The sequence below is a fragment of the Falco naumanni genome, chromosome 3 (assembly GCF_017639655.2).
Source record: "Falco naumanni isolate bFalNau1 chromosome 3, bFalNau1.pat, whole genome shotgun sequence".
NCBI classification, from domain to species: domain Eukaryota; kingdom Metazoa; phylum Chordata; class Aves; order Falconiformes; family Falconidae; genus Falco; species Falco naumanni.
In genome coordinates this window covers 61,000,014-61,022,557 of record NC_054056.1, presented here as the reverse complement: position 1 = coordinate 61,022,557, position 22,544 = coordinate 61,000,014, and the positions used below count along the sequence as shown (strand labels likewise).

Genomic DNA, 22,544 nt, shown 5'->3' with positions numbered 1-22,544 from the left:
GCTGTAGGTATTCCCCCTATGAAACAAGTAACTGTCTTCCCACACATTTAATATAACTAGCTTAATGAGTTTCAACTGGTGCCATTTGTTGGTTCCTAGAGAACGTATAATCAAATTTTATGTCAAAGGACCCTGGTTTATCTCTTATTTCATCACAGCTAGGTCTCTGGCATAAAGCAGATTGCCTCTACTGAACAAATTCACTCACAAATGTATTGTCCAAAACAATACATTGTACATGTGGAAAAAAGGCATTTTTACAGCTCGCTTCCATTTGTGATTGGACAGGACTATAAAAGTTGAAGGCTGTTGTAGATTTAGCATACAGGCTTTCCCTCTGCAGTCTGTTGTCCTGATGGGATTGCCCATTCTGCTGCCTCTGTACAAAGGGAAGAATATTCCCACTGGCAATTTAAGAGTCCTTACCAGAGGGAAAATGAGCCACATTTTAGAGGCAAACATACCTGGTGCAACTAATGGGAAGAATGACAAAACACCCACAAGCTAACGCCAGCAACAGGTTCAGAAATAACTTGTCCTGTTTGTTTCTGGTTTTCTTCAGGAGGAAGAAACACACAAAGGAAATCTTCAAAGGTGAGTAAAACTTACAGGGAAAAACCCAGCAAATATTCAGCTGCCAGAGCTACAGCTCTCTGGTGCCCAAACCACAAACCCAGGGCGTAGCTGTGCTGCCTCCTAAGCAGCCTACAAGCCAGATTAATGGATTTACCCAGGGATTAATTTGTCTCAATATGCTTCTCTTCTACTCTGATTAACTAGGGCCACATTCAGCTGTGGTGCACAAAGATCAAACTGTATGAAAGTGCATGAAGCTGCAGCTTACTCTGAAGGCTATGCCTACCTTAGCAAGCAGCGCAGAGCTGTAGACATCGGTATATAGAGGAAAACAGTTGATGCTGAGGACCTGACATGCCCCTGCATGTCAGAGAGATTTTGCTTTGGACTAGTGCTGGTCTGACCCCATGGGCTGAATACCCACCTAACCCTACAGTGCATTAGTTGTGCTTCTGGAGAGCATCTTCCAGCTTGCTTTCATCCCAAAGGAATCCAGCTCATGCTCTCTGACATTGCCGCCCCAATGCAAATCAGAGCATCTGAATAGGAAATCCACTTCAAAACTGTGCTTCTGATCTCACCTGACTCCCTGTAGCGTAGATGCACCCTAACTGCAGCTGGTGCTCTTGATGAAAAACTCACAGTGTGATTTTACTGTATCCTCTGGATCACTGATACATAAAAACCACTGCCTGCTGAATCCTCACCCAGCTTGAGTTGTCTCATTGAGCTGATTCTGATAACTACACTCATTTCCATTTTTAGGCAGTCCCATTCAGAAAGCTTCTTTCTCGGTTTGATTTCTTCGTAAAACAAAGCAGTAGGACAACTCAGCTGAATGCTTGTGATTTGTACAAACTAGCAAAATGCAGGAAAGCCAAAAATCCAGCATTATCACAAAATGATTCCCTTTGGCTGAATTTTAGCGCTAGCTCAACTCGCCAAATGTGACAGTGTCTAGGCTAGGTGTCTGACACTGCTATGCACCAGCAGCTCCGGCAGTCTCAGGAGCGGGGGTGGACTTGTCCACTTCCCAGCAGGTCAGAAATACTCCACCCTTGCTTTGAAAAGCGTGCCTTGTGTTGCCACAAGCACCCACAGATACTGACACAAGCACTCACTTTCTGTGAATGATACATATCTTAAATGGATCCTACTGCTTCATATTTCAGACATTTGCCAAGCAGTAATCCATGAGAAAACAGTAAATTAAGAGCCTTTAATAAACCATTTGTTACTATTAATGACACATCAGGAATGCTTGCATTTCACAGCTATTTTGATGATAATGTAAGGGAACTAATGAAAGGGAGGGCTGAAGCAGTTTTAGATATAAGCAGATGGTAAAAGTCGGGTTTCCTGAGCTGGGTTGCTGCTGAAAATAAGTTGCTCTGTGTGCATTTCCAAGCTTATGAGTGACCCTCTCATGTTCCCCTCTCCAGGGCAATGTCCGTTTCTTCCATGTCAGAATTTCAGCGCCTGATGGATATTTCTCCATTCCTACCAGAAAAAAACTTGCCTTCATCCAGCAGCAAAGATGACATAACCCCTCCCCTGTCTCCTGATGATCTGAAATACATCGAGGAGTTCAACAAGAACTGGGATTACAGTAACACTAGGAACCATGGTGGGGCCACCGAGAAGCCTGCAGAAGGCTGGGCAGAAAGGACAGAAATTGGGAAAGCTGGGAATGATCCTGCTTCAGATCCCTTCCAGGCATCATCATGGTACCTCACCACCAGTGTCACTATGACAACTAACACCATGACCAGCCCAGAGCACTGCCAGAAGCAGCCAACGAGGAGTCACGGTGTAACTGAAAAAATGGGAGTTCGGGTCTTTCACAGCCCACCGGTTGTCCGTAGGTTTGATAACTCAGTGATAGCTGGCAGTGAAGGGAAAAACCAGGTTGAGCCGGATTTCCTGTTTTCTGTGACCAAAGCTATGGGGAATGTCACTGAGACAAAAGGTGCTTCCTCGGATATGTTTGGAAGATGGTCTTGTCATAAGGATTTTCTGGAGAGTGGTCTTCATCCCATTGAACGTCCTATTTGCACTACTGTGGGCTTTGCCTCACCCTTGCACAGCTTGGAGATGTCCAAAAACATGAGCGACGATATGAAGGAGGTGGCTTTCTCTGTCCGAAATGCAATACGCTCTAATTCAGCAGAGCCTCAGTTTAAGGACACTGCATGTCAAACCAACGGTATGAGAACAACAGGGACACAGACCACCCAGACGATCAGCGTTGGCTTGCAGACGGAAACCCTGCGCAGTATCACCAGCAGTCCACACAAGTGTCTGACACCAAAGGGGGGGTCCACGCCTGTCTCTTCACCATCCAGAAGCCTAAGAAGCAGGCAAGTGACCCCCGTCATTGAAAAGGTCCAGGCTAAGTTTGAACGCACATGCTGCTCCCCCAAATACGGCTCTCCAAAGCTGCAAAGAAAAGTCCTTCCCAAATCAGACCAGCCAAATAACCGGACTTTGCCTGGCACACCTCAGAAAGGATTCAGCGAGTCCGCTTGGGCTAGATCAACTACCACAAGGGAGAGTCCTGTCCACACCACTATCAACGATGGCCTCTCCAGTTTGTTCAACATTATTGACCATAGCCCCATCTTTCATGAGACCTTCCAAAAATGCCCCAGGTCTAGCAGCCGGTCCAGGTCAGCAGAACCCAGACCAGAACTGGGCCCAGTGCAGGAGCCATGTACAAATGCTCGTGGCAGATCACCCAGTCCTCTCCGGTTGGGGACAGAGACACAAAAGGAAGAAGGGACTGAGGTGACAAGTATCAGGCAGGATTTATCTGCTCCTCCAGGGTACACGCTTGCAGAAAATGCTGCCAGGATCTTGAATAAGAAACTTTTGGAGCATGCCTTAAAGGAAGAGAGAAGGCTACCTTCACACAGCCCACCAAATCTTAGCAATGACAACAGCACAGGAGAAATTGTCAAAGTAGATCCAGGGTCCATAGAGGTAATGAGTTTGTTTGTTTTTCCTCCTATAGCTAAATGCACTCTTCTTTGAACAAATGCATTGTGAGATCTCTTGCAGTCCTAGTTAGTATTGCAATGAATATCCTAGTCCTGTCGTGGTACCACCAGCGAGTCGCAGTCATGAAACTATTGGATTAGCCACTGAAGAACTCATTAAAGAATTGAGTTTCTAACCTGACAGCTTATCAGGCTTGAAAGCATCAGAAGAGCTTTATCCATTACAGGATAAAGATGCCTTTACAGGATAAAGATGCCTTTACAGGATAAAAATGGTTCTCCCCTGTACGGCTGGGATACGAGTTTTCTGTCCCAAAATACATCACATGTTACAGGTTCTCTAGGGACTCGAGTAGATTTCTCTTTTATGCTGGATGGAAGGGTAGACTTCTCCTCCTACACAGGAATAGGTGTTAGCAAGTTTGTGTGAAAAATAGTCTCTACAATACCCTGAACCAAAACTTCAGGGCCTTCAGCATACCTTTTCTGGATGTATCTGATCAAGTTTGGCTCGGGTCTGTGAACGTGATTAAATGGCATGACATTTGGTACTTACTGCTGCTGCCTCATAAACATGAGAAAAAGGAAAAAAAATCCAAAAGATAATCGACAAGCACATACCTAATTAGCGTTTAAGAACTCTTTATTGGTATCTTGCTGTCAACAGCGTTAACAGTCATCATCTGTCTCAGCAAGTATGCCCAGGTATCGAGGGTCAGAGTCTCAGGTACAGTAATGTGCTAGAGCAATCAACAAAACAGAGGGGGAAATGATGGACAAAAGCTTTCGGTTATCAGTGTCTAGGCCTCCTGTTTCTGGTGAACCTTTGTACCCCTAAGACTGTTGGCCTGAGGAGGCCTGAAGAAGCTGAATGATGCCCAGATCTTACCAGTGCTTGTTGCCTTTCTGGTGCAGCACTGAAATGGCCTGTGCCCTCCTGATCAGTGATAGCCCCCAGGGCAGGGGCAGGAGCCCGTCATCCTCTCTGCCCCATGCTGCCCCTTTAGCATTCTGATGTTTTGTTGGGCCCCAGCCACAGGGCAACAGCTCCTCCTTGACCCTTGCGTGCACCAGACATCCCACCATGGCCTTGCTGGGCTCACCTCTACCACTCCTGCCTCAGCTAGCCTCAGGGGAAGGTTCAAACCCCATTTTCTAACTCAACATTTGGATTGAAGGATTTGTGGGTACCCAGGCGCTGAGACTTTTGATCTGCAGTTTGCCTTGTACTAGTGGGTGCTTTCCATGGGCAATGGGTTCCTCGTTTGCAGGTACTGCTCAGAGGACGTGATCTTTTTTGCCTAACAGAGGATCTAAAGCTGAGGATATATTCCCTATATGCAGTTTAAACAGATATAAATAAGAAAGTTTGTACATATAAAAAAGAAACTACATGCACTTTATAATTAACAGCGAATAAAAGTGGGCTTTATGCATAAACCTCAGAGTGAATAAAAATGGAAAGCAGTCTCGTTTATGTGACTCTTTCTAGCTATCTGAATTTTGTCCTTGGTTTGAAATACTGGGAATGCACTAATGGTCCTTATTAGAACGTGTGTTGTACTCTTACAGGTTCAACTCAGCTTTGCCTTCAAGGCATCCCTGGAAGCTCTTGATTTCCTCCTGCAGCTTTTAGATGTCTGGTCAGATTTCAAGTATGAATAAACGGGTGTCATCCCATGACATCAGAAACTGCTGTTGGCAAAATACAGCTAGTGTCAGTACCTGAGTTTTATGTACAGAGATTTGGGTCAATGCTGTTTAGCAAAAACTCATTGACCATCAACCTAGTAGAAAATTGCTCCTCTTTGTGAATTCTCAGTATCTTTTGCCTTTTCTTTTTTGAGTTCCCAGCCTCAGAGCTAAGACTTGGTTTTCCTTGCAACTCTTACTCGGTCGCTCTAACCATTGTCTAGATGCACAGGTTATTATGAACTTTGGATGGTCTTGTCATTTCTCAGGAATGTGCATTGAAGAGGAAGGGCGTGGGTGTTCACACAATGAAGTTAGTTTTTCCTAGGTGAGGTGGTGCTCTACAAGATGTACTTAATGGAGCATGGGTTTGCTGCTGAAAACAAAACCACAAATAAATTTAGACTCTGGAGATGTCTTGGGCTATTTATGGATTACACTAACCACACAAATCACACTTTGTACAAATTCCACTTTGCACATTTTGTACAAAGCCAGAGGAGTTCAGCGAATGATGGCCTTGGAGGAGGCAGGCTGTGCTTGGGGCAGTGTCACGTCAGCACTGCCCCTGCCACCCTCCTGTAGATCCCTGCTCTGCTTCCCCCTCACCTGTTGGTTTCTGTCCAAGACAAGTGACCTTCTTACCACCAAATGCCTTCTTGTTTCTGCAGTTGTGGCATGGTATATTAATGACTTTTAGACTTGCGTGGAGCACCTGTTGGTGGCTTTTCTTTAATTTGAGCTTCTGAGTAGTTTAATTACATTTTTATAGTCCTGCTGCACATATGAAATACATTTCGTACATATATTTAAATATTTACATACATATGTATGTGTGCATGAGTGTATATGCATACAGAGTAGTAATAACTTTGTATTTTCTAACTTGCCCAGAGCTGCTTACAAGCAAATTCATGTTCACCCAGTGCAGCCTACTAGTGTCTTATCCTCCTAATTCAGCAAACCATTGTCTTACTTGCGTATCATGGGATTTATAAATATTACTATTAAAAATGCAGATTAGCATTACCTAACTAACAACGTAAGTGCTGTATGAACATTTTAATTCCATGACTAGCAAGGGTGTAAATCACGGAGGTTACACAACAGTCCTGTTATGGGGGTCCGACTCATTTCTGGAGGCAGCACCGTGAAAAGACCATCCAAAGACCCACAGAGGAGAGGGTGGCTGCTGCATCCTTTGCTTGCCGGGGCAGAGCAATTGCCGCACACTTGCCACTGAACCGTTCAGCATGGGACAGGGAATGTTGAAAAGAAGGGAAGGTGTTGCCAGAGTTAAAGGTTTTTTCCTTTAGTTTGAGTCTCCCATCCAGGATCACTGTTAAAGAGGAGCAAGGGAGAAGGGTGAGGCAAAGGTCTTTCATGAAACCTAAGCAACATAAGCATGAGCAACAAACACAAAGTATTGGTTGCTTTTTCGCTTGTTAAAGATTTCCTAAGCATAAATTCTCTTTTGAAATCAAACAAAGCAAAAAAATTACAACTTATCCTTCTTTCATAGTAATGTGGTTTTTCCCTAGCCTTAATCAAGGTTGACAAAGGATAACAGATGTCTTTCTCTGCTGAGTGGAAATGTTTGGTTTGTTTAATGCTATGTCCACTTCTGAGACTGTGTTAGGATTGTAAGAGGTTGGTTGGTTTGCTTCCTTCCTTTCTAAATCCTTTTCTGCTGATGATTTATCTTTTATTTTTGATTATTAGTTTCCCTGTGATAACAGCGGTAACATGATCTGAGTGGGTAGTAACATCTGGAGACTTCTTCCTTGCTGACATGAAACCTTCACTTTAAAAAAATAATTGATTAAAACAGTTCTTTCCAACCTACTTGCTTTCTTTTTCTTTTCTGTCTGTTCTGTCCAGAACCAAACTGTCTTATTAACTGCCCCCTGGGGACTCTAACCCTGCCTGCCTCACTGCTGTAAGTCCTTTCTACCTTGTTTCCAGAGCTTTCCGAAAGCTATCATTTCTGAACGTGTGGGTTTAACAAAGGGAAGTAAATGACCACAGCTCCGGAGGTACCAGTGCGCACCCAGCATCACTGTGGGGTCCTTCGCAGGCACCGGTCAGGCAGCGCTCAGGACAGGAGCCCATCTGCCATCTCCTGCGGCAGCACAGGCTATGAAGAGGTCACGCTTAAGTCAAAATTTGCGCTGTTGGGATTTTTGTTAAACTTTAAAAAATTAGCAGATTTTAAGACCAATATAAAGGTATGCGAGAATGTTGGGAAGGGATTCAGATTTGTAACAAACTTTTTTTCTTTCTTTTTTTTTTTTTTTTTTTTTTTTTTGACAAATGCACAGCACTGTGCAGGGCTTCTGGCTGCCCTGGGGTGCATTCCCTCCAGCCGTGGCTACAGCAGTGGGTGGAGAGGGCTGGGGAGGGGGCTGCAGCACCAGCCCATGGCCAACGGTCACCTCATTAAGCTGTTCCCACCCCAGTTTTGGCCAGTTTCTGGGAGAAGCTGTGCAGACATAAGCTGTGACCATCCACTCCAGATCAGAGCCAGAAAACTGCCTTATTTATTTATTTATTAATACAGGCATAGCCACAGTGGCCGACAGCCTGGTTTAGCAAATAGCTGCTAACTAAAGCTGAAATCATCCTTCCCATTTTTAGTGTCCAGCCTAAAAAGTGCTGCCTGTCCATCCACACCCGCAAGCAACCAACAAACTAAACTACCCACGGGATGTTAATTTTTCTAAAATCCTTCCTAGCTATGACAGCTACATGTGGTAAGTGAGGAGGGGCTTTCACAAACCCTTCCAGACAGTTTCCTTGTCATGGGATTTCCTTAACGCACACTGAGGAAGCCACACTGCGGGTGGGAGTGCCTGACTCAGCAGCCAGCACGTTATAAGATTACGCTGCCAGTCAGTTGTTGGCCCTGGAGCAACATCCATCACCAGCACAGCCTTGCATTGTGCTGGGCATGTGTACATCACAGATAAGACGAGCTTAACCCTGCTGTTCAGTAAAAGCTGACCAACATCTGCAGGCGTGCTGGGGAGAGGCTTTTGAAATGGGAGGCAGCAATGGAAATAAATTTTGTTATCGCCATACTAACTCTCCTTTCCTGCTATGAAACCAGGATAAAGCAGCCAGAAGCAAGCAGCGCTGTAGGGATACCGTTTTAAGCAACACTACAGAGATATCATTTTAAGCCACTGTTTAGAAAGAGGCTAAGACAAAACCCACAAATCTCATAGCCTCAATTCATCGTGTTGCACTGCCTGCGAGGTTTGCTGCACATATGGATTTATCTTAATAAATCTGAGTCTAGTGGCAGCTTTCACAGACCATATGTTGCCCCAGTCACAATGGGATAAGGTGAGGTAAGGACACGGAGTCAACCTTCTGGTTAGCAACGATTTATATTTTAGCAAGGTTTGTTGTGAAGTTTAGGATGCAGAGATGGGGTGGGAGGCGAGGATGCAGAGAGGCAGCGCTGCAGACCGAGGCTCTGCAGCCCCCCTGACCAGCTTCTGCCATGGTTCGCTGCGAGGGCCCAGGGCAGATAAGCACAGCTCTGGCTCCGGCAGTGATGTGCAACTTCAGAGCACCCTGCTGGCTGCGTATTGCCCAAAGGCACTGAGGTTTGCCCTTCACGGAGGCTTCCCCACATCTGATGATGCGCTCTCTCCAAAGCACGCACTTACACAAGCTCCATTTCCCGCACCTCAGCTCTGTGTCTTCAAAATTGATCTTCCTGTCATGTAACATTCATGTTTGGTCTTCCCACTGCAACGGAGAGGTTCAATGGCATATCACCTTGTTTGTTCACTGCCAATCACATCATGTTACCTTCTCCAGTATCCTCCATCCCTAGTCACATTTCTCCTTCTCTGCGTGAAATAGTGTGCTGAATCTTTTCCTTCCTACTGTATCGTACTGCTGCTGTGGTTCCCCTGTGCTTTACCATGCCGGAGCTTTTCCTTTGCATTGTGTTGTTTCCAGTCTCTCCATTTATCACCAGTTTGCATTCTGACTTTGAGACTGGTTTTTATTGAACTCTCCTGTCCTTGCCAGTGACTGCTCCTCAGTGTACACATTTCTATAGGTTGACAAACTCCTCTGATTTGCTTTTATAAATTACAAAGGATGTGGTGAAATTCAGAAGCTTGGCTTTGGCACTGCAAGACAGACTGGCTCCCACAATCACTCATCTTGGTGTCAGGAGCATTCGGAGCGAGGCAGGAAGCCTAGCTGTGCTAGGAGCAAAGTCATAAATATTAGAGACAATTACCAACTTAGTGCTAGGGTGAAAAATCACAACTGCAGATTGTTTCTAATCACAAAGGCAGGCTAACTAAGCCTGAACAGTGGAAAATTAGTGGAGGAATAAAATTTCCCTTTTCTTCCATTCCCGTGAATGTTGTCTTTAATATACAGTACCACTGAATCCCGTAATTCAGGCTTCAGCAGCTGGCACTAAGAAGTGATGTTCCAGAAGATTAAATCTGTAGGTAAGCCTCATCATTCATCCAGCTGGAGATCATAACTACTCCTGTAGTCATTATTCTGCTGCTAAGAAGTCTGAACTCTGAAGCAGACAAAAGGAGTCAGTAGTAGATTTTCAACCCACTTGCAAATTCCAAACCTGGCCCTTTTATGCCAGGTCAGCCCTTAGATGAATAGTGGAATTTCCTGAATTATCATGCAAATGCACTTTTCTTTTTCTAGCACAAGGAGAATTAGCAAATGGAAGTTTGTCAGCTACTCCAGCTCATCCCAGACGTCTTTCTTTCATTCTCTCCTTACATGTTCCATAAATCACAGACATATATGCAGATACCTGGAGCCCTCACATGGCCAGATGTTTGCTGCTTGCTTTTGTCCCGCGACATGACAGATGCTTAGCTTAGTTTGAATCTTTTGTTTCTTAATCCTTTGCACACCCAGACAGCCTCTAATGCAAGTCACTAACCGCTGTTTTGCTCTCTTGGCTGCCAAGGAACTACCTTGTTCTGCACTAGCCCCGTCCCTCCAACCCTGCTTCTCCCGGCCAGAGAGACCAGCGAACCGTCGCCCACCTTCGCGATGGGCCTCACATTCCCCTACTGCCTCACAGTCGCAGTCCACCGGAGACCTGACTTCCTCAGAGGAGAGTGGAAGCAAGGAGCCGCCAGCAGAGACCCCCAGCCAGGGAGGCGACCAGCCTGACTCCACACGGGAATAGGGGGGCTGCGACCCGCCTCCACCAGGTCGCCCGCCAGCCGTCTCTGCCCCGAAGGAGAGAGGTCCGCTTGGAGAGGTCAAAGAATGTTCTCAGATGCAGCTGCTGAATGTCTGACCTGGGAAACAGAGTTGTTTCTAGGATGAAACAGTTAATGTGCCTGTAATAACTTAATTTTTTTCATAGCTGAGAAAACTATTTTTGTCTCCATCTTTTCTACATACAGTATATTAACAAAAAAAAACAACAAAAAAAAGGTAAAAATGATATAAAGTAAGATTTAAAATAAAATGTAAATTAAGTTTTAAGGGAATTTGAATATGTGCTCGCGCTCTCTCCAAATACTGACTGCCTTTTGGTTATATTTGCACTGTTATGTTTTCAATTTTGGTTTTGGGTTTTTTGGGTTGGACTTTTTTTATTATTTCATGTAAAACTAGGGTCTTAAGTTAATTTTATTCTATTTTAATGTCAGTGTTACTGGTTTTTAAAAGTAAGGTTCTTAAAGATGCTTCAACTGTCTGAAGCGATACCTTTTAAGTAGTGAAGAAAGCCATTAAGCTCGTTCACTAGGCTTGTATTAATTGAGATGGAGGGAAATACAGGTAAACACAAGGAAAAGTGTAAAAAAAAGAATGCCTCAGAAAGTCTTACGGAGTTAGCTGTAAAATACACCTACAATACTTGACTTGCATGCCTCTGGGTCCTCGCACTTTAGTGCATGTACATACTGCTACTGTACCATCACATAAATGTGAGTCAAACTGTTTCACTGTAATATTGTTGTGAATTTACCTGTACTGTACTTTTATTGTTGGTATTCTTGCATTGACTATACAAAAGGAGTTTTTAAATTATTGTTAGCAGTTCAACTGGCTATGTACAGCATTTACTGAGAACTTCCTCTGTTTTGGGAAAACCATGGAGATCTCTGGGCATACTAAATTGTAACCGGTCTTGTTTAAGAGTCTGTTGGAGACCATGTGAAGTGGAAATAAACCCCTCAGTATTTACAAGCTGCTCGAGTGCCTTGTGATGGTTTTTTTTACGATTGTACTTCCCAGGTTCATGTAACTGGGGGGAGAAAAGCCCCCAGACTCCTCCTTTATTCATATGGGAAGAAGAATGCTTCTTTACATGAAATAATCATGGCAACACCAAATAGTATGCTGTGCTCTGCAGAGTCCTGTGAGCACTGGATCAGGCCATGGGAAAGTTTCTGAATTTCCTCACCGAACTCTGCAAAGCAGCTGCTCACACAGATAGTGGGGCTCATCTTCTCAGTGCCTCTGAGGCCGTACGGCTTGTGGCTTTCAGCTGTTCATGGGAGTGAAAGCCAGCCGGCTAAATGTAATACCAAAAATATGACATATCCAGTGATAATCCAGGCTCAGGTCTCATCTGCATTACACACAGAGACCGATAAAACCGGGGCTTTTGTAAAACCGGTGGCTAACACTGAGAAGTAAATGCAGCTGAGAATTCATGTACTTTGAAGATGTGGAAGCCTCTCGACACACTTTGCCTGGGACGATCTGTTTGGCCACATGCTTTTTCTGGCAGACCCAGAACTGCTCTGCCTAGTTATCCCATCGCTGAACTGGCTCATTCCTGTCCAGTTTCCTTTGCCAAGGCTTTCTGAGCCTTGCTTGCTGCAGAGCACCGTATGGGATCCCTAGAAGCCTTCCTGGTTAGCTCTATCCAGCGACAAGCCCCTCACATCCTGCCCTGCCGCGTCATGGCCGGCCTTCAAGGAAGTTTAATTCAGCTGTCAGATGAGATCAAACTCCCTAGCTCCCAAGTAACAGCCAGCTGAGGTCTGATTTCTCCCGTATTGGTTAGGCCCGTGGCTATTAACCTGGTGTCAAAATGTCCACCTGTAGGTCATCATTATGAAAATTGCCACTTACCAAGACAGGCAGGGACTGAAAAGTGCAGTTGTTTAATGGTTCCCTGGTGCCCCAGCAAAAACAAGGGGTGTCCAGTGCCAGGCCTGAGCAGCAGTAGTCATATTAGTGATAATTGCCTTCCCAGCTGTCACAAAAGCCTCACTGCTAGCGTTTTTTGTGAATGTTAAGCTGACCCCCACCAAGTCTGAATGCTTAAAATTGTCCATGGTGGCCACCCTACTGGCTTGAAAATCTTCTTGCTGCGACACTTTGCGGTATTGTTGCAATAATTTCTGTTTCAGAGTGGAAGGAGGAGCATGTGCAAGAGGTTTTTAGAAGGTCAAAGAGTCACAATGGCTATTGAAGAAGACTTGAGCCACAACTGAAAGATCCTGGTTTGTTTTCAAAATCTCAATTACCGGGAGCAACTTTGCAGAGAAAGGGGGAGGGGTTGCCGCTTCCTTAAAAGCTCTTTCTCCTATATGAATTAAGTGAATGTTGCAAATGAACGAGCAATGTTGACTACCAGCAAGGAAAAATGCTGCTCTGTTTCTTGTGACAGCTGTAATTTTTTTTAATGATGCAGAACAAAATTCAGGTGACTGATTTGCAGCTTTGATACCAGGAAATGGTATTTGCCTTTCAAATCAGGGATACGCCAGCCTGCAGAATTAGCTGCTGGCCATCCTGGAGTAGGAAGGGCTGTGAGGATAAGCAGCTGTCTGTGGCTTGACAGGTGAAGTGCTCATGAAATGGCAGAAATTGCTGAGAAAAGGGAGACAGCAAGCAACAGCAATAAGGAGAAGGTTAAGTGCAAATAAAAAATCTGCAGACGAACTTAAAAAGAATCCCATTAAATTAAACATAAGCTCCTTTCAAGAAATATCACGTTTGGACTGGCTCTTTGGAAACACCAGGGCTTTTATTTTCCAATATTGCTGCTGGTGGGATTGGGGGATTCCCTCCCACCCCTGCATTATTCCAGCATACTCCATAATTACTTAAATAAATCATAAAATAAATGGCAGGTCTGCAGTCCATCTAAGGTTATTTTTAAAACTTCCAAGAGAAAATTAAAAGTCTTTTTTAGAAGGTCTGCAGCTCACTCAGTGTCTGTGGGATATCTGAATTATTGCCTCATGAATAATCAGGGCAGGAGAAGCCTCACAAATTACCACACAAATTAGTGTAAGGGGATATGAATATGTCTGTCACAGCTTCGCCTGATGAGGTTGAAATAGATAGCTGGATTTCACCCAGAGGTTTGTGGTGCCTGAGATAATGGCCTTGGGATATCACCTGGTCCTGCAACACAGCAGGGATCAGGAGCAGGACAGTGATCCATGGCATCCCTCCCAGTTCAGACATCTTTTGGGAGGGCTGCAGCCCCCCAGGGTGTTGGGGTGTCCCTCCTGCCACAACACTCCATGTGGGCAGCGTAAGGGGGAAAAGTCACCCCTTTCTCCTGCTTTTCTTGGTGCCTCTCCGTAGTCAGCCACCCTCTGACATGCTGCCCTCTCGTTTACACACCAGGCAGACGTGGATACATACCACTGGCAATGTTGTATGGCCTCTTAACTCACCTACCCAAGTCCACAAGGAAAGACCCAAAACAGGACAACATAGCAACACCACATCAGGGTTGCGCCTCTGTGGCTGGACAAGGACTGGGCTTGGGCCATCCCGGCCCACCTCCCGCTTCCCCTCACGTCCCCTCCACGCACGCAGAGTACCCCAAGACATGCGTCTTCCCACACACGCGCACTTCCTTCCCTGAGTACCCATCAAGCTCCCACCTGCTCTCTTGGGAGGTCCCACATCTCTTGCTTTCTCCCTGTTCCCTGTTTTGACTTCCTTTTATGTAAATCACTGCAACCTGCTAGAATATTATTAAGCTGCTGAGTACATATAATTTTCATACGAAATGACAGCTAATGTCTTCAGTCTCCACACAGCCCAGGCTGCTTTCTAGAGAGGCTTAATGGCTTTAAGCAAAGTCTGCTTCCCTTCCCTGTTTATCATCTTCTTATCCATCTTCCAAGAGTATGAAACATTCTGCCTTCAGGTTTGGGAGCGAGAGATTACTGCCCTGCTATTGATGTCTGTGGAATAAAAAAACAGCATCTACTGCTGAAAACCATCACTTTTTTTTCTAGCAGAGCAGATTTAGGACTTCTCCTCTCATTATTCATTCTTTCTTCGGTGTACAAACACCTTCTAGAGGCCAATGTCAGCATCCTCTGAAAAAAAAAAAAAAAGTAAGAAAACCCAAGAGCACTTGGTGGTCTGGGCAGGATTTTGCAGGTGAGGGAGGGCTCAACAGGCTGCTTAGCAAAGCCACTGCAGCATTTTGTCCTGGAGCTGCTCCCTATGGAGTAACAGTTTGGAGGCAAAGGTGGGGCTGTGGCAGCACGGACACAAAGCAGCTCTCCAGAAGTCCCTGGCTCGGCAGCCATCAGTTGCAGGTTAGAGCTGCAGAAGGCCAAGAGGCGGGTGGCAGAAAGGCTCTCCTTCTGGGGACAGGGCACCCACGTCGTGCCCAGGTTAGTTTTGCCCGGGGTGATGGGCTGAGATCTGGGGAGAGAAGGCCATAGAAAAGAAAAATTATAAAGCAGTGTACTTGGCAGCTGCAAGCAGATGGATATCTGAATGAGAAGAAAGAAGATAGTTTGGATATTGAGTTTTATATGTCTCTTGGTGGCAATAAGCCTGGCTGAGCAATGTAAGCAGATACAAGCAGATACTGCACTAAAAGAGAAGACTGCTGCTAGGCTAAGCAATGTGAATCCTATTAAATGTCAACAATAGCAAATTTTGTTTTGTCCTTTTAAATCCATATATATATATATATATATATATATATATATATATATATATATGTATGTATATAATTAATTAATTGAATTTTTTAATCCCTACAGAAAGACTTTAGAATAGGTTTACACAGAAAAACGTCATGGACCCAGGTACTCTCATCCTCCTGCTGCTTCTCTCTCCAGCTGTGATCCCTCTGGATTAGGCTGCAGAAGAGAGAGGTGAGTGCGAGTGGATAGGCTCACCCCACAGGCATTGCTCAGCAGACACCTCTTTCTCACCGAGTTGGTTGGAACCAACTCGGCTCCAAAATACTAAACCCTGCAGTAACAGGCAACAGGGCACAATTTGGGGGCGTTGGAAAAGTTCCCATTTTACATCGGAGAGGAGCAGTCCATATGTTTTAGCTACTAAGAACCGCAATGTTAAGTGCTTAGGAATTAACAACGTGAATCTCATTGATTTTCTGCCCAGGGAAAAGGCTTCAGTAACTAAGACATTTTGGGAGTTTTTATCACAAGTCTCTGACTACCACTTCAATGTGTTTGTCTTTAAAATATGGCCTCAGTTCCTAATGTGGTCTGACAGATGTGTATTGTGTTGTTCCTCTCTCTATTTTCTACACACTGCATTGGCAGGACAGAAAAAAAATCCACTTTGCATATATGAATGAGAGGGGGAACAATAAAGGCCATGATTTTGTCACAACTATTTCCATGACAAAACCAAAGACTTTTGAGACTTAGTACAATGTCACTGTGGCTTGTCACAGAAATCACATCTCAGACAAAAATCAAAGCCCTGGCTTCACAAATTATCTGTGTTCCCCTCAGTCTGTGATGCCTCTGACAACACCACAGCTTCACCACATACACCTAAAATGCAAGTTAAATGTTTTGTACAGGCATTTCACATGTTTTACAAGTAGGAGTTGATGTGTAGTCATATTTAAAAAAAAAGCATATTACGCGCATTTTTTTATAAGGTAGTAGGACCATGGAGCAGTTAGGAGGAAAACAGCAATAAGAAGTCAGGAAAGACACAATTACCCCCTGGAAACCAGCACCCTGAACCATGTCTGGTAAATAACAGGCCTGATTCTGATGTCCCAGGGAGCAACCCCAGACCTATGGCTTGGCTGTAGCAAACCCTGAGTTGTGCTACTGCACGGGAGGCGACATGGGGTTACAGACCTTGCTCATCTATACCACTGACAGCATCCCTGAAAATCAGTTCATGTTTCACTGACACGGAAACCCCCAGCCAATGGACCTGTCCTGTGCCACATTTTTCCAACAAGCCCTTGAGTCTTCAGCAGGATAGACTGACCTGCCAAGCAGGGACCTTCTGAAGAACGCAGTGGCAGCAATGGAGGCACATTATTCCCTGAATTATACAATCACATCAAGAGCAGAAGCAAATTTATTCAGAATCTGCAGCACTATGGTGTAACACCTCCTCATGTACAATGGGTTGCTTTTATGCAGCAAATAATTAGTGCACCTTCCTAGAACAGAGCTAAATAATTCAGTAGAAACATTTCCCTGCTGGGAAGAACCTGCTTTAGCTCTTGGCTGACAGGTCTGGGTTAGGTTAGACAAGCAGCTTTCCGGTTTCACATCAATCCTTCCCAAAGAACTGGGAGAACACCCATTCACCGTGGACCCTGTCCCACAAGCACTGCTCAGCCACCACCAGCTCCCATATCCAGAACTGGTTTATTCAGCCGGTCCCACTACCAGGGTTTCTGGTTTCTCCCAGTGGAGTGAGTTACCCTGAAGTCACCCCAACACCAGTGCAGAAGATCCCTCTGGTGCTGGTTCTTCAGGTTTGGCAAAGGCAGCTCTGAAACCCAAATGGAGCCAGGATGGGGAACAGAGTAAGGAACTAGCCCACTGTTACCTGAGGCCACTCCTGACCTGAATGGAAAAAAAATAAACACCACCCTACACCAAAATTAAATTATCATTTGAGCTACTTAGCAAGTTAACTAAATTTACCGTGACCTACATACCAGAAAGTATTGGATATGTGGAAACACTTCGTTCTCTGGGAGTCAGGTCACTCAGTAAAACCTAGTTTAAAAAATCCACACACACTTTGCTGAAGCCTCCGTTGGTCTTACAGCAGAGAATGGCCAATCTGAAGAAACAGTGAGTTGTTTTTAACCTTGACACTGATTAGGTCAGGCCTGCAATGATTTTAGTTTCTTGTCAGGGTAGCAGACAGTGCTGGCAGATGAACTGATTAGGCTTGCTGCATATTGCAGTGCAGACACAGTAATTACAGCCTAGAAACAATCATTTAAACAGAAAATAACGCATTACATGCAGAAAGTTCATTGCCAGCTGCCTAGAGGCAGCACCTCCACAGCTACTATGCAGAAATAAAACACGTTAGGCAGCACATCAGGCATTAAATCTTTCTAAAAGTACACCAGCTAAAGAGCAACCACTTATAAACAGCTAATACAGTCGCAGAAGATAACATGATTAAATGTATATATTGAAAGCAGTCTCCTAAAGAAATACAAAGATGCATCTGTCTATCTATCTATCTATCTACCTACCTATCTATCTTTAATACAGAAAGTCTATTTTATCTCTTTACATCTAGTTATGTATATGTATATATATAGGGGTAAAACCAGGCCCCTAATAACAGATACCTTGCGTGGTCTATAAAATGGCCTTTTACAAAACAGGGTGAAGGAGATGTCCTTCAGACCAGCACAGAAGCCAACCAGCCAGACTTTTCCACACCTCTTAGCACCATTTTCCATCCCATATCAGCAGCACAGAAGTCGTAACCGCAGACTGCAGCAAAGCTGGTCTTTGGAAAGAAAAGTGCTGAGTCAGCACATAGTATTTGTTCTGCTGTTTTTAAACAGTATTTGTGTTTAAAAGCTCAGCTCCGATTAAGAAGATAAATACAATACAGAGCTTTAAAGATAAGTTAAATGGACAGTGAAGATTGGCCTTTAATCTACTTAGGAAGTCTTTGTGATTAATGTCTAGCATGTTTTTCTGCGCTAATGAAGAACTAAGCAAGATGGTGACTGAAGAAATGTCTGGGGAATAGCATGTGAGTGGTGGCCAGTTTTGTTGTCACTTTTCTTTCTAAATCACCTACACAGATAAATTTTGATTTCTTTTCCAGATCAGTGTGATCAGATGAAGCATACAGACGCTATCAAAGATGTGTACACTGGCTTTCAACCTCCATCACAGTGCGTTTCCTTTTTCCAGCAAGCATCCGAGTGTGCTGCTACATACGTAAACCTTATTTTAATGCATGTTTTATGCAAATAAGCCTTTGCTTTAGGGAGCAGCAGGCCACGAGCTGGCACATACATCAAACAGCATGCAAATCTTTCCCCACCAAAGACATGGTTTATAGCGTGCCACCAGATTTAAAAAATGTAAAACATCTGTCAAATACTGTACAGCTATGGCATGATGGCTGTTAAAAACAGCCTCATATTGCATTAACAGAGCATATGTTTTGCAAAACCTTCTCTGAGACACCTATACCATCAGCGGTATATTCAAAAGCTGTAAGAAACAGCAATTAGTCCTCCCGATGCTTTACACTGGATCAGAAAGCAAAAGCAGGCATGGATCTCTGTTTAAACCAAGTAAACCAGAGTTTAGTTTATTGACTGGACTTGCTGGCAATTGGTTTGAGCAGCAGGATAAAAATAATATTAAAAAGGCACTAGCGTTCACTGGGAGATTTTGAAAAGCTGAAGGGCAACCCAGTTGAAGCAACTGCACTGCACAGGGAGGTAACATTTGAGGTAGGGCTGCCCTCAGTTAACCTGGTATTTTCCAAATGAGAAATGGAAATGAAACATTATGTCCCAAACAAAATCAAAAAGGCTTTGTGTGCTCACCCCCTCTGCAAATGTGGCTGTAAGAAACAGACACCTAAAAATAATTTTCCCTCTTCTATGCAGTCCTGCCACACTTACCACTTCAATATTTGAACGCTAACGTCCCATGTGTAATTACCAGTGTGACTAACATCTGTCCCATAATTTATTTGCTTGTCCTCTCCCTTGGGAAATATCCGTGTGTGGTAGAGACTGTTTTTATTATGTTTACACACAAAAAAACACCTAATTACACAAGCACACACACGTCCATGTAAGTTTGTCAGAGAGGGCAAGATGAAAGCAAAGGTGCCCCATGCCCAGGGCAGGGAGTGCGGAGGTTTGTGCTGTGGGAATAGGGGGGCCAGGGCTAGAAAGGTCCCCAGAAGGTGCTGCCCAGACACACCTCACATTCTCCTGGATAAAGCATAGTTGTGCTGCGTAGGTGTTTGCTTTTCCCATAGCACTGCTGTGGCATGTCACCTTATAGCAGCATAAATACATGTATATAGAAGTGCTGTATTTTACCAGGAACTTGTTTTATATTTAGTGGCAGAATCTCTGTGCAATACTTTTGTGCTGGAACGACCTGTGAAGGCAGCAGCTATTTCCTTAGTATAGGAAGAAATTGTGGTGCTAATTGAATTTGAGCAAGTAGAGGCAAGAGAAAGGAATTTCTTTGTCTCTCTGTTCCTGGCAGTGAGAGAAACAGATTTAAAAGGAGTTTTTTTGAATTCGGCCTCTTTGAATAGGGAAAATCCACAGTCATTCAGAAATACATTAATGCAGTAGCGGTGCTACGCAAGAAAAGATCCACTTCCAGTTATTTTTGTAATGCAGGCTGGATGCCCTTTAGTTGGCTGTGTCCTATGACCCAGGACAGGAGTGCGCTTCACCATTTTTCTATAGGCGTGTGCTCTCTGTGAAGATATATTTGTTGGGGTTTTTTTAACTCGGATGGGAAATCCCACAGTGGTAAAGTTAGTAATCCAGAGGGCTCGGCGGGTTTGAGCAGGCAGCATCACAGCAAAACTGACAGCTAACAAAAGAAACTACAACTGCTCATCCAGTTTCCAGGAACCAAGATTAAGGATGCAAGCAGCTAGCAGCCAGCAGGACTGTGTCTGACTTTCAGCCTCTTTTCTAACTACCCATCTGAACTGTGACACTGTTTTCCCTGTTCAGATCTTACACGAACCCAGACAACACTTATACAGCCATTTGCTTCTTGGGAACATATGGCAGTTTGCTTTCTCTCCTGTGATGGAGTTTTGCCAGCTGGGAAACTGAGGCATTTTGAAGTTAAATGATGTATTTAGTGAGGTGCAGCAGTGCTTTGAAAACACCCTGTTCCTGCTCCTTCCTAGGCTATGTTGAGTTTACCAGGCTGCCTTTGCACTTACAGTGGATCAATGGCAAGGTTTAATAAAAGCTTCCAGATCCTATGCATTTTTCCGTGAAATAAGAAGGGGCCATCAGGCTAGAGAAGACAAGCCTGCAAAAGGAGAGCATCCCTCCAGTGTTTAAGAGCAGGTCTTTTAGTGTTCCCAAGCATTTAAGTTAATAAGTACTTTAAGAACATTACTGAGCCGTGTCTTATACTGCCTAAAGCTTCAACCGTAAGAGCAGACAAGGCATTACAGCCACAGGCATGAGCTCCAGCCACCGTAAGGGGACTGTAGCCCTGGGCTGGATTCCCCTGGGCTGGGAATTGACCCTCCTAATCAAGGCAAAACTGCCCAAATAGAGACCAGCTCTGGTGCTATTGGGCATCCTCCATGAAGAGAGCGGCTCTGGCTGCAAGGATCCTGGCCACGGGCTTCCGACTGCTGCCTCACTCCTAGCTCCCCAGAGCCCAGAGGAGGACCTGTTCCCACCAGGCTGCTGCGCTGCCCGGTCAGCACACAAGGGAGAGCGGAGCACGGTGAGCAGGGCAGCTGGAGTGGATGTGTTCGCAGATCTGCCCGCATTTATGTTTCCTGCTTTTTCCAAGAATGACAGCACAAAATAACAGTATCATAAATGCCGTGTTTCAGCTGATCTCCAACTCGGTAGCGTGAAATATGCATGTGCCTTAACTGCTAGTGTGGAAAACAGCTTTCAGTTCAAGCCAGCATCTTTGGGGATTCCCTGGGAGTTGCAGGTGACACTGCCATATACAGGGATTTAAACACAAATGAGAACTGGCCTCAGTGGTGAATGAGGCACTTTATGAAAACATGTTGCTTGCAGGCGTGTCACAGACTGGTAGTGACATCAGTCTCAAAGGTGGTGCTGGCAGCCTGCCATCACCCAGCACAATTAAAGGCCAGCTTGGCAAGCAGCAGGGACATTGTGTGGAGCTGTTTGTACAGCAAGTATGGTGCTGCAGATTGGGAAAATGAAATCTAGTACCACCTCGATCTATTTCCTTATGCTTCCTACAGTGAGGGTGAGACTAGGCCTGGGTTTAAAGCAAAAAGGAGGAAGAAAAAAGAAAGGTCAGTTGTGTTTAATATCCCATTCAGCTCTGTGGACGGCACCAAGTTTTGGTCTGTGCCTGCTTGTCTGCACCCAGAAGCTGCGCATATGTTCTTTTGCAATGGGAACCAGTATAGGAAAGCAGCTGGGACAGGCTTGTATTGTGGTGCTGAAAGAGACCCCAGCATCTGCAGAGCACTGTTTCTTCCCGGTCCCATCGTTACTCAGCTCACCTGGGCCTGGCATGGTAAAGAAGGACTCATGTCATGCCTGTTGTCTGCTGAACACTGTGAAATTGCTCCAGTGTCAATTGTCTGGGCACTGGATTCCTCTAAAGGGGAAGGGTGGCAAAACCATTCCTGGAAATCTAATGTTCTAGGAAAAGAGGAAGTTTGTTGTAGCAATATCAAAGCATCAAATGATTTCCTCACATATTCTCAGCAAGGTCAGGTTTCAAAGTCAGGGCACAAATTCAATTTTAAAAGACAAATCTTTCTAAATAATCCTGGTATGTTTATGACCAAGCAGCTGTACCATTGCAACCATATTCTGCTTTAGCATCAACAACAAGAGCCTGCATTCTGCCTTGAAAGTTGAGGAGGGCAGAAAGGACATGGGTTTAGAGCACTCTTCATTATTATATCTAATTTTGCTCAGTTTATTATTAATAGATTTCTTGCCAGTCCTCTGAAATGTCACGCTCATGTTTCTTCATAATTCTTTATTGAAGTTTTAAACATTCAAATTATAGATAGAAACCGAGGCAGACAGGCAGTGTTATGGATTGCCTCTTCCTCTCCTCATGTGATTCAGTAACTTTGGCCAGTTACACCGCTTGGGCTCCAGGGGTACTGGTAATTCTGTAATTTCTTCACAGAAGTAGGTTTCCCTTTCTTCCTTGGTCTTGGACCCTGATTCTCCATTCCACAAGTACTTAAAGGACCCAAGAGATTTAGCAAGAAAGAGGATATGGGATCAGGTCCTGGCAGTTTGCAGAGGATAAAGAAATCTGTTCCCGCTGGGCCCCCAGCTGGCAGCCTTTTCAG

General features: G+C 44.6%; 1 protein-coding gene across 1 annotated transcript in view; it reads left to right on the top strand.

Annotated features, from left to right (window-relative positions):
* Positions 1 to 11,477, top strand: part of MTCL1 (microtubule crosslinking factor 1) — a 52,512-nt gene extending 41,035 nt beyond the window's left edge. Inside the window, exons 10-12 of the mRNA XM_040587054.1 lie at positions 563 to 594; positions 2,019 to 3,558; positions 10,240 to 11,477. Of these exons, the coding sequence (XP_040442988.1) occupies positions 563 to 594; positions 2,019 to 3,558; positions 10,240 to 10,464 (1,797 nt within the window). The 3' untranslated portion in view covers positions 10,465 to 11,477. The remainder of the gene's footprint in view (positions 1 to 562; positions 595 to 2,018; positions 3,559 to 10,239) is intronic.
* Positions 11,478 to 22,544: the final 11,067 nt, after the last annotated feature.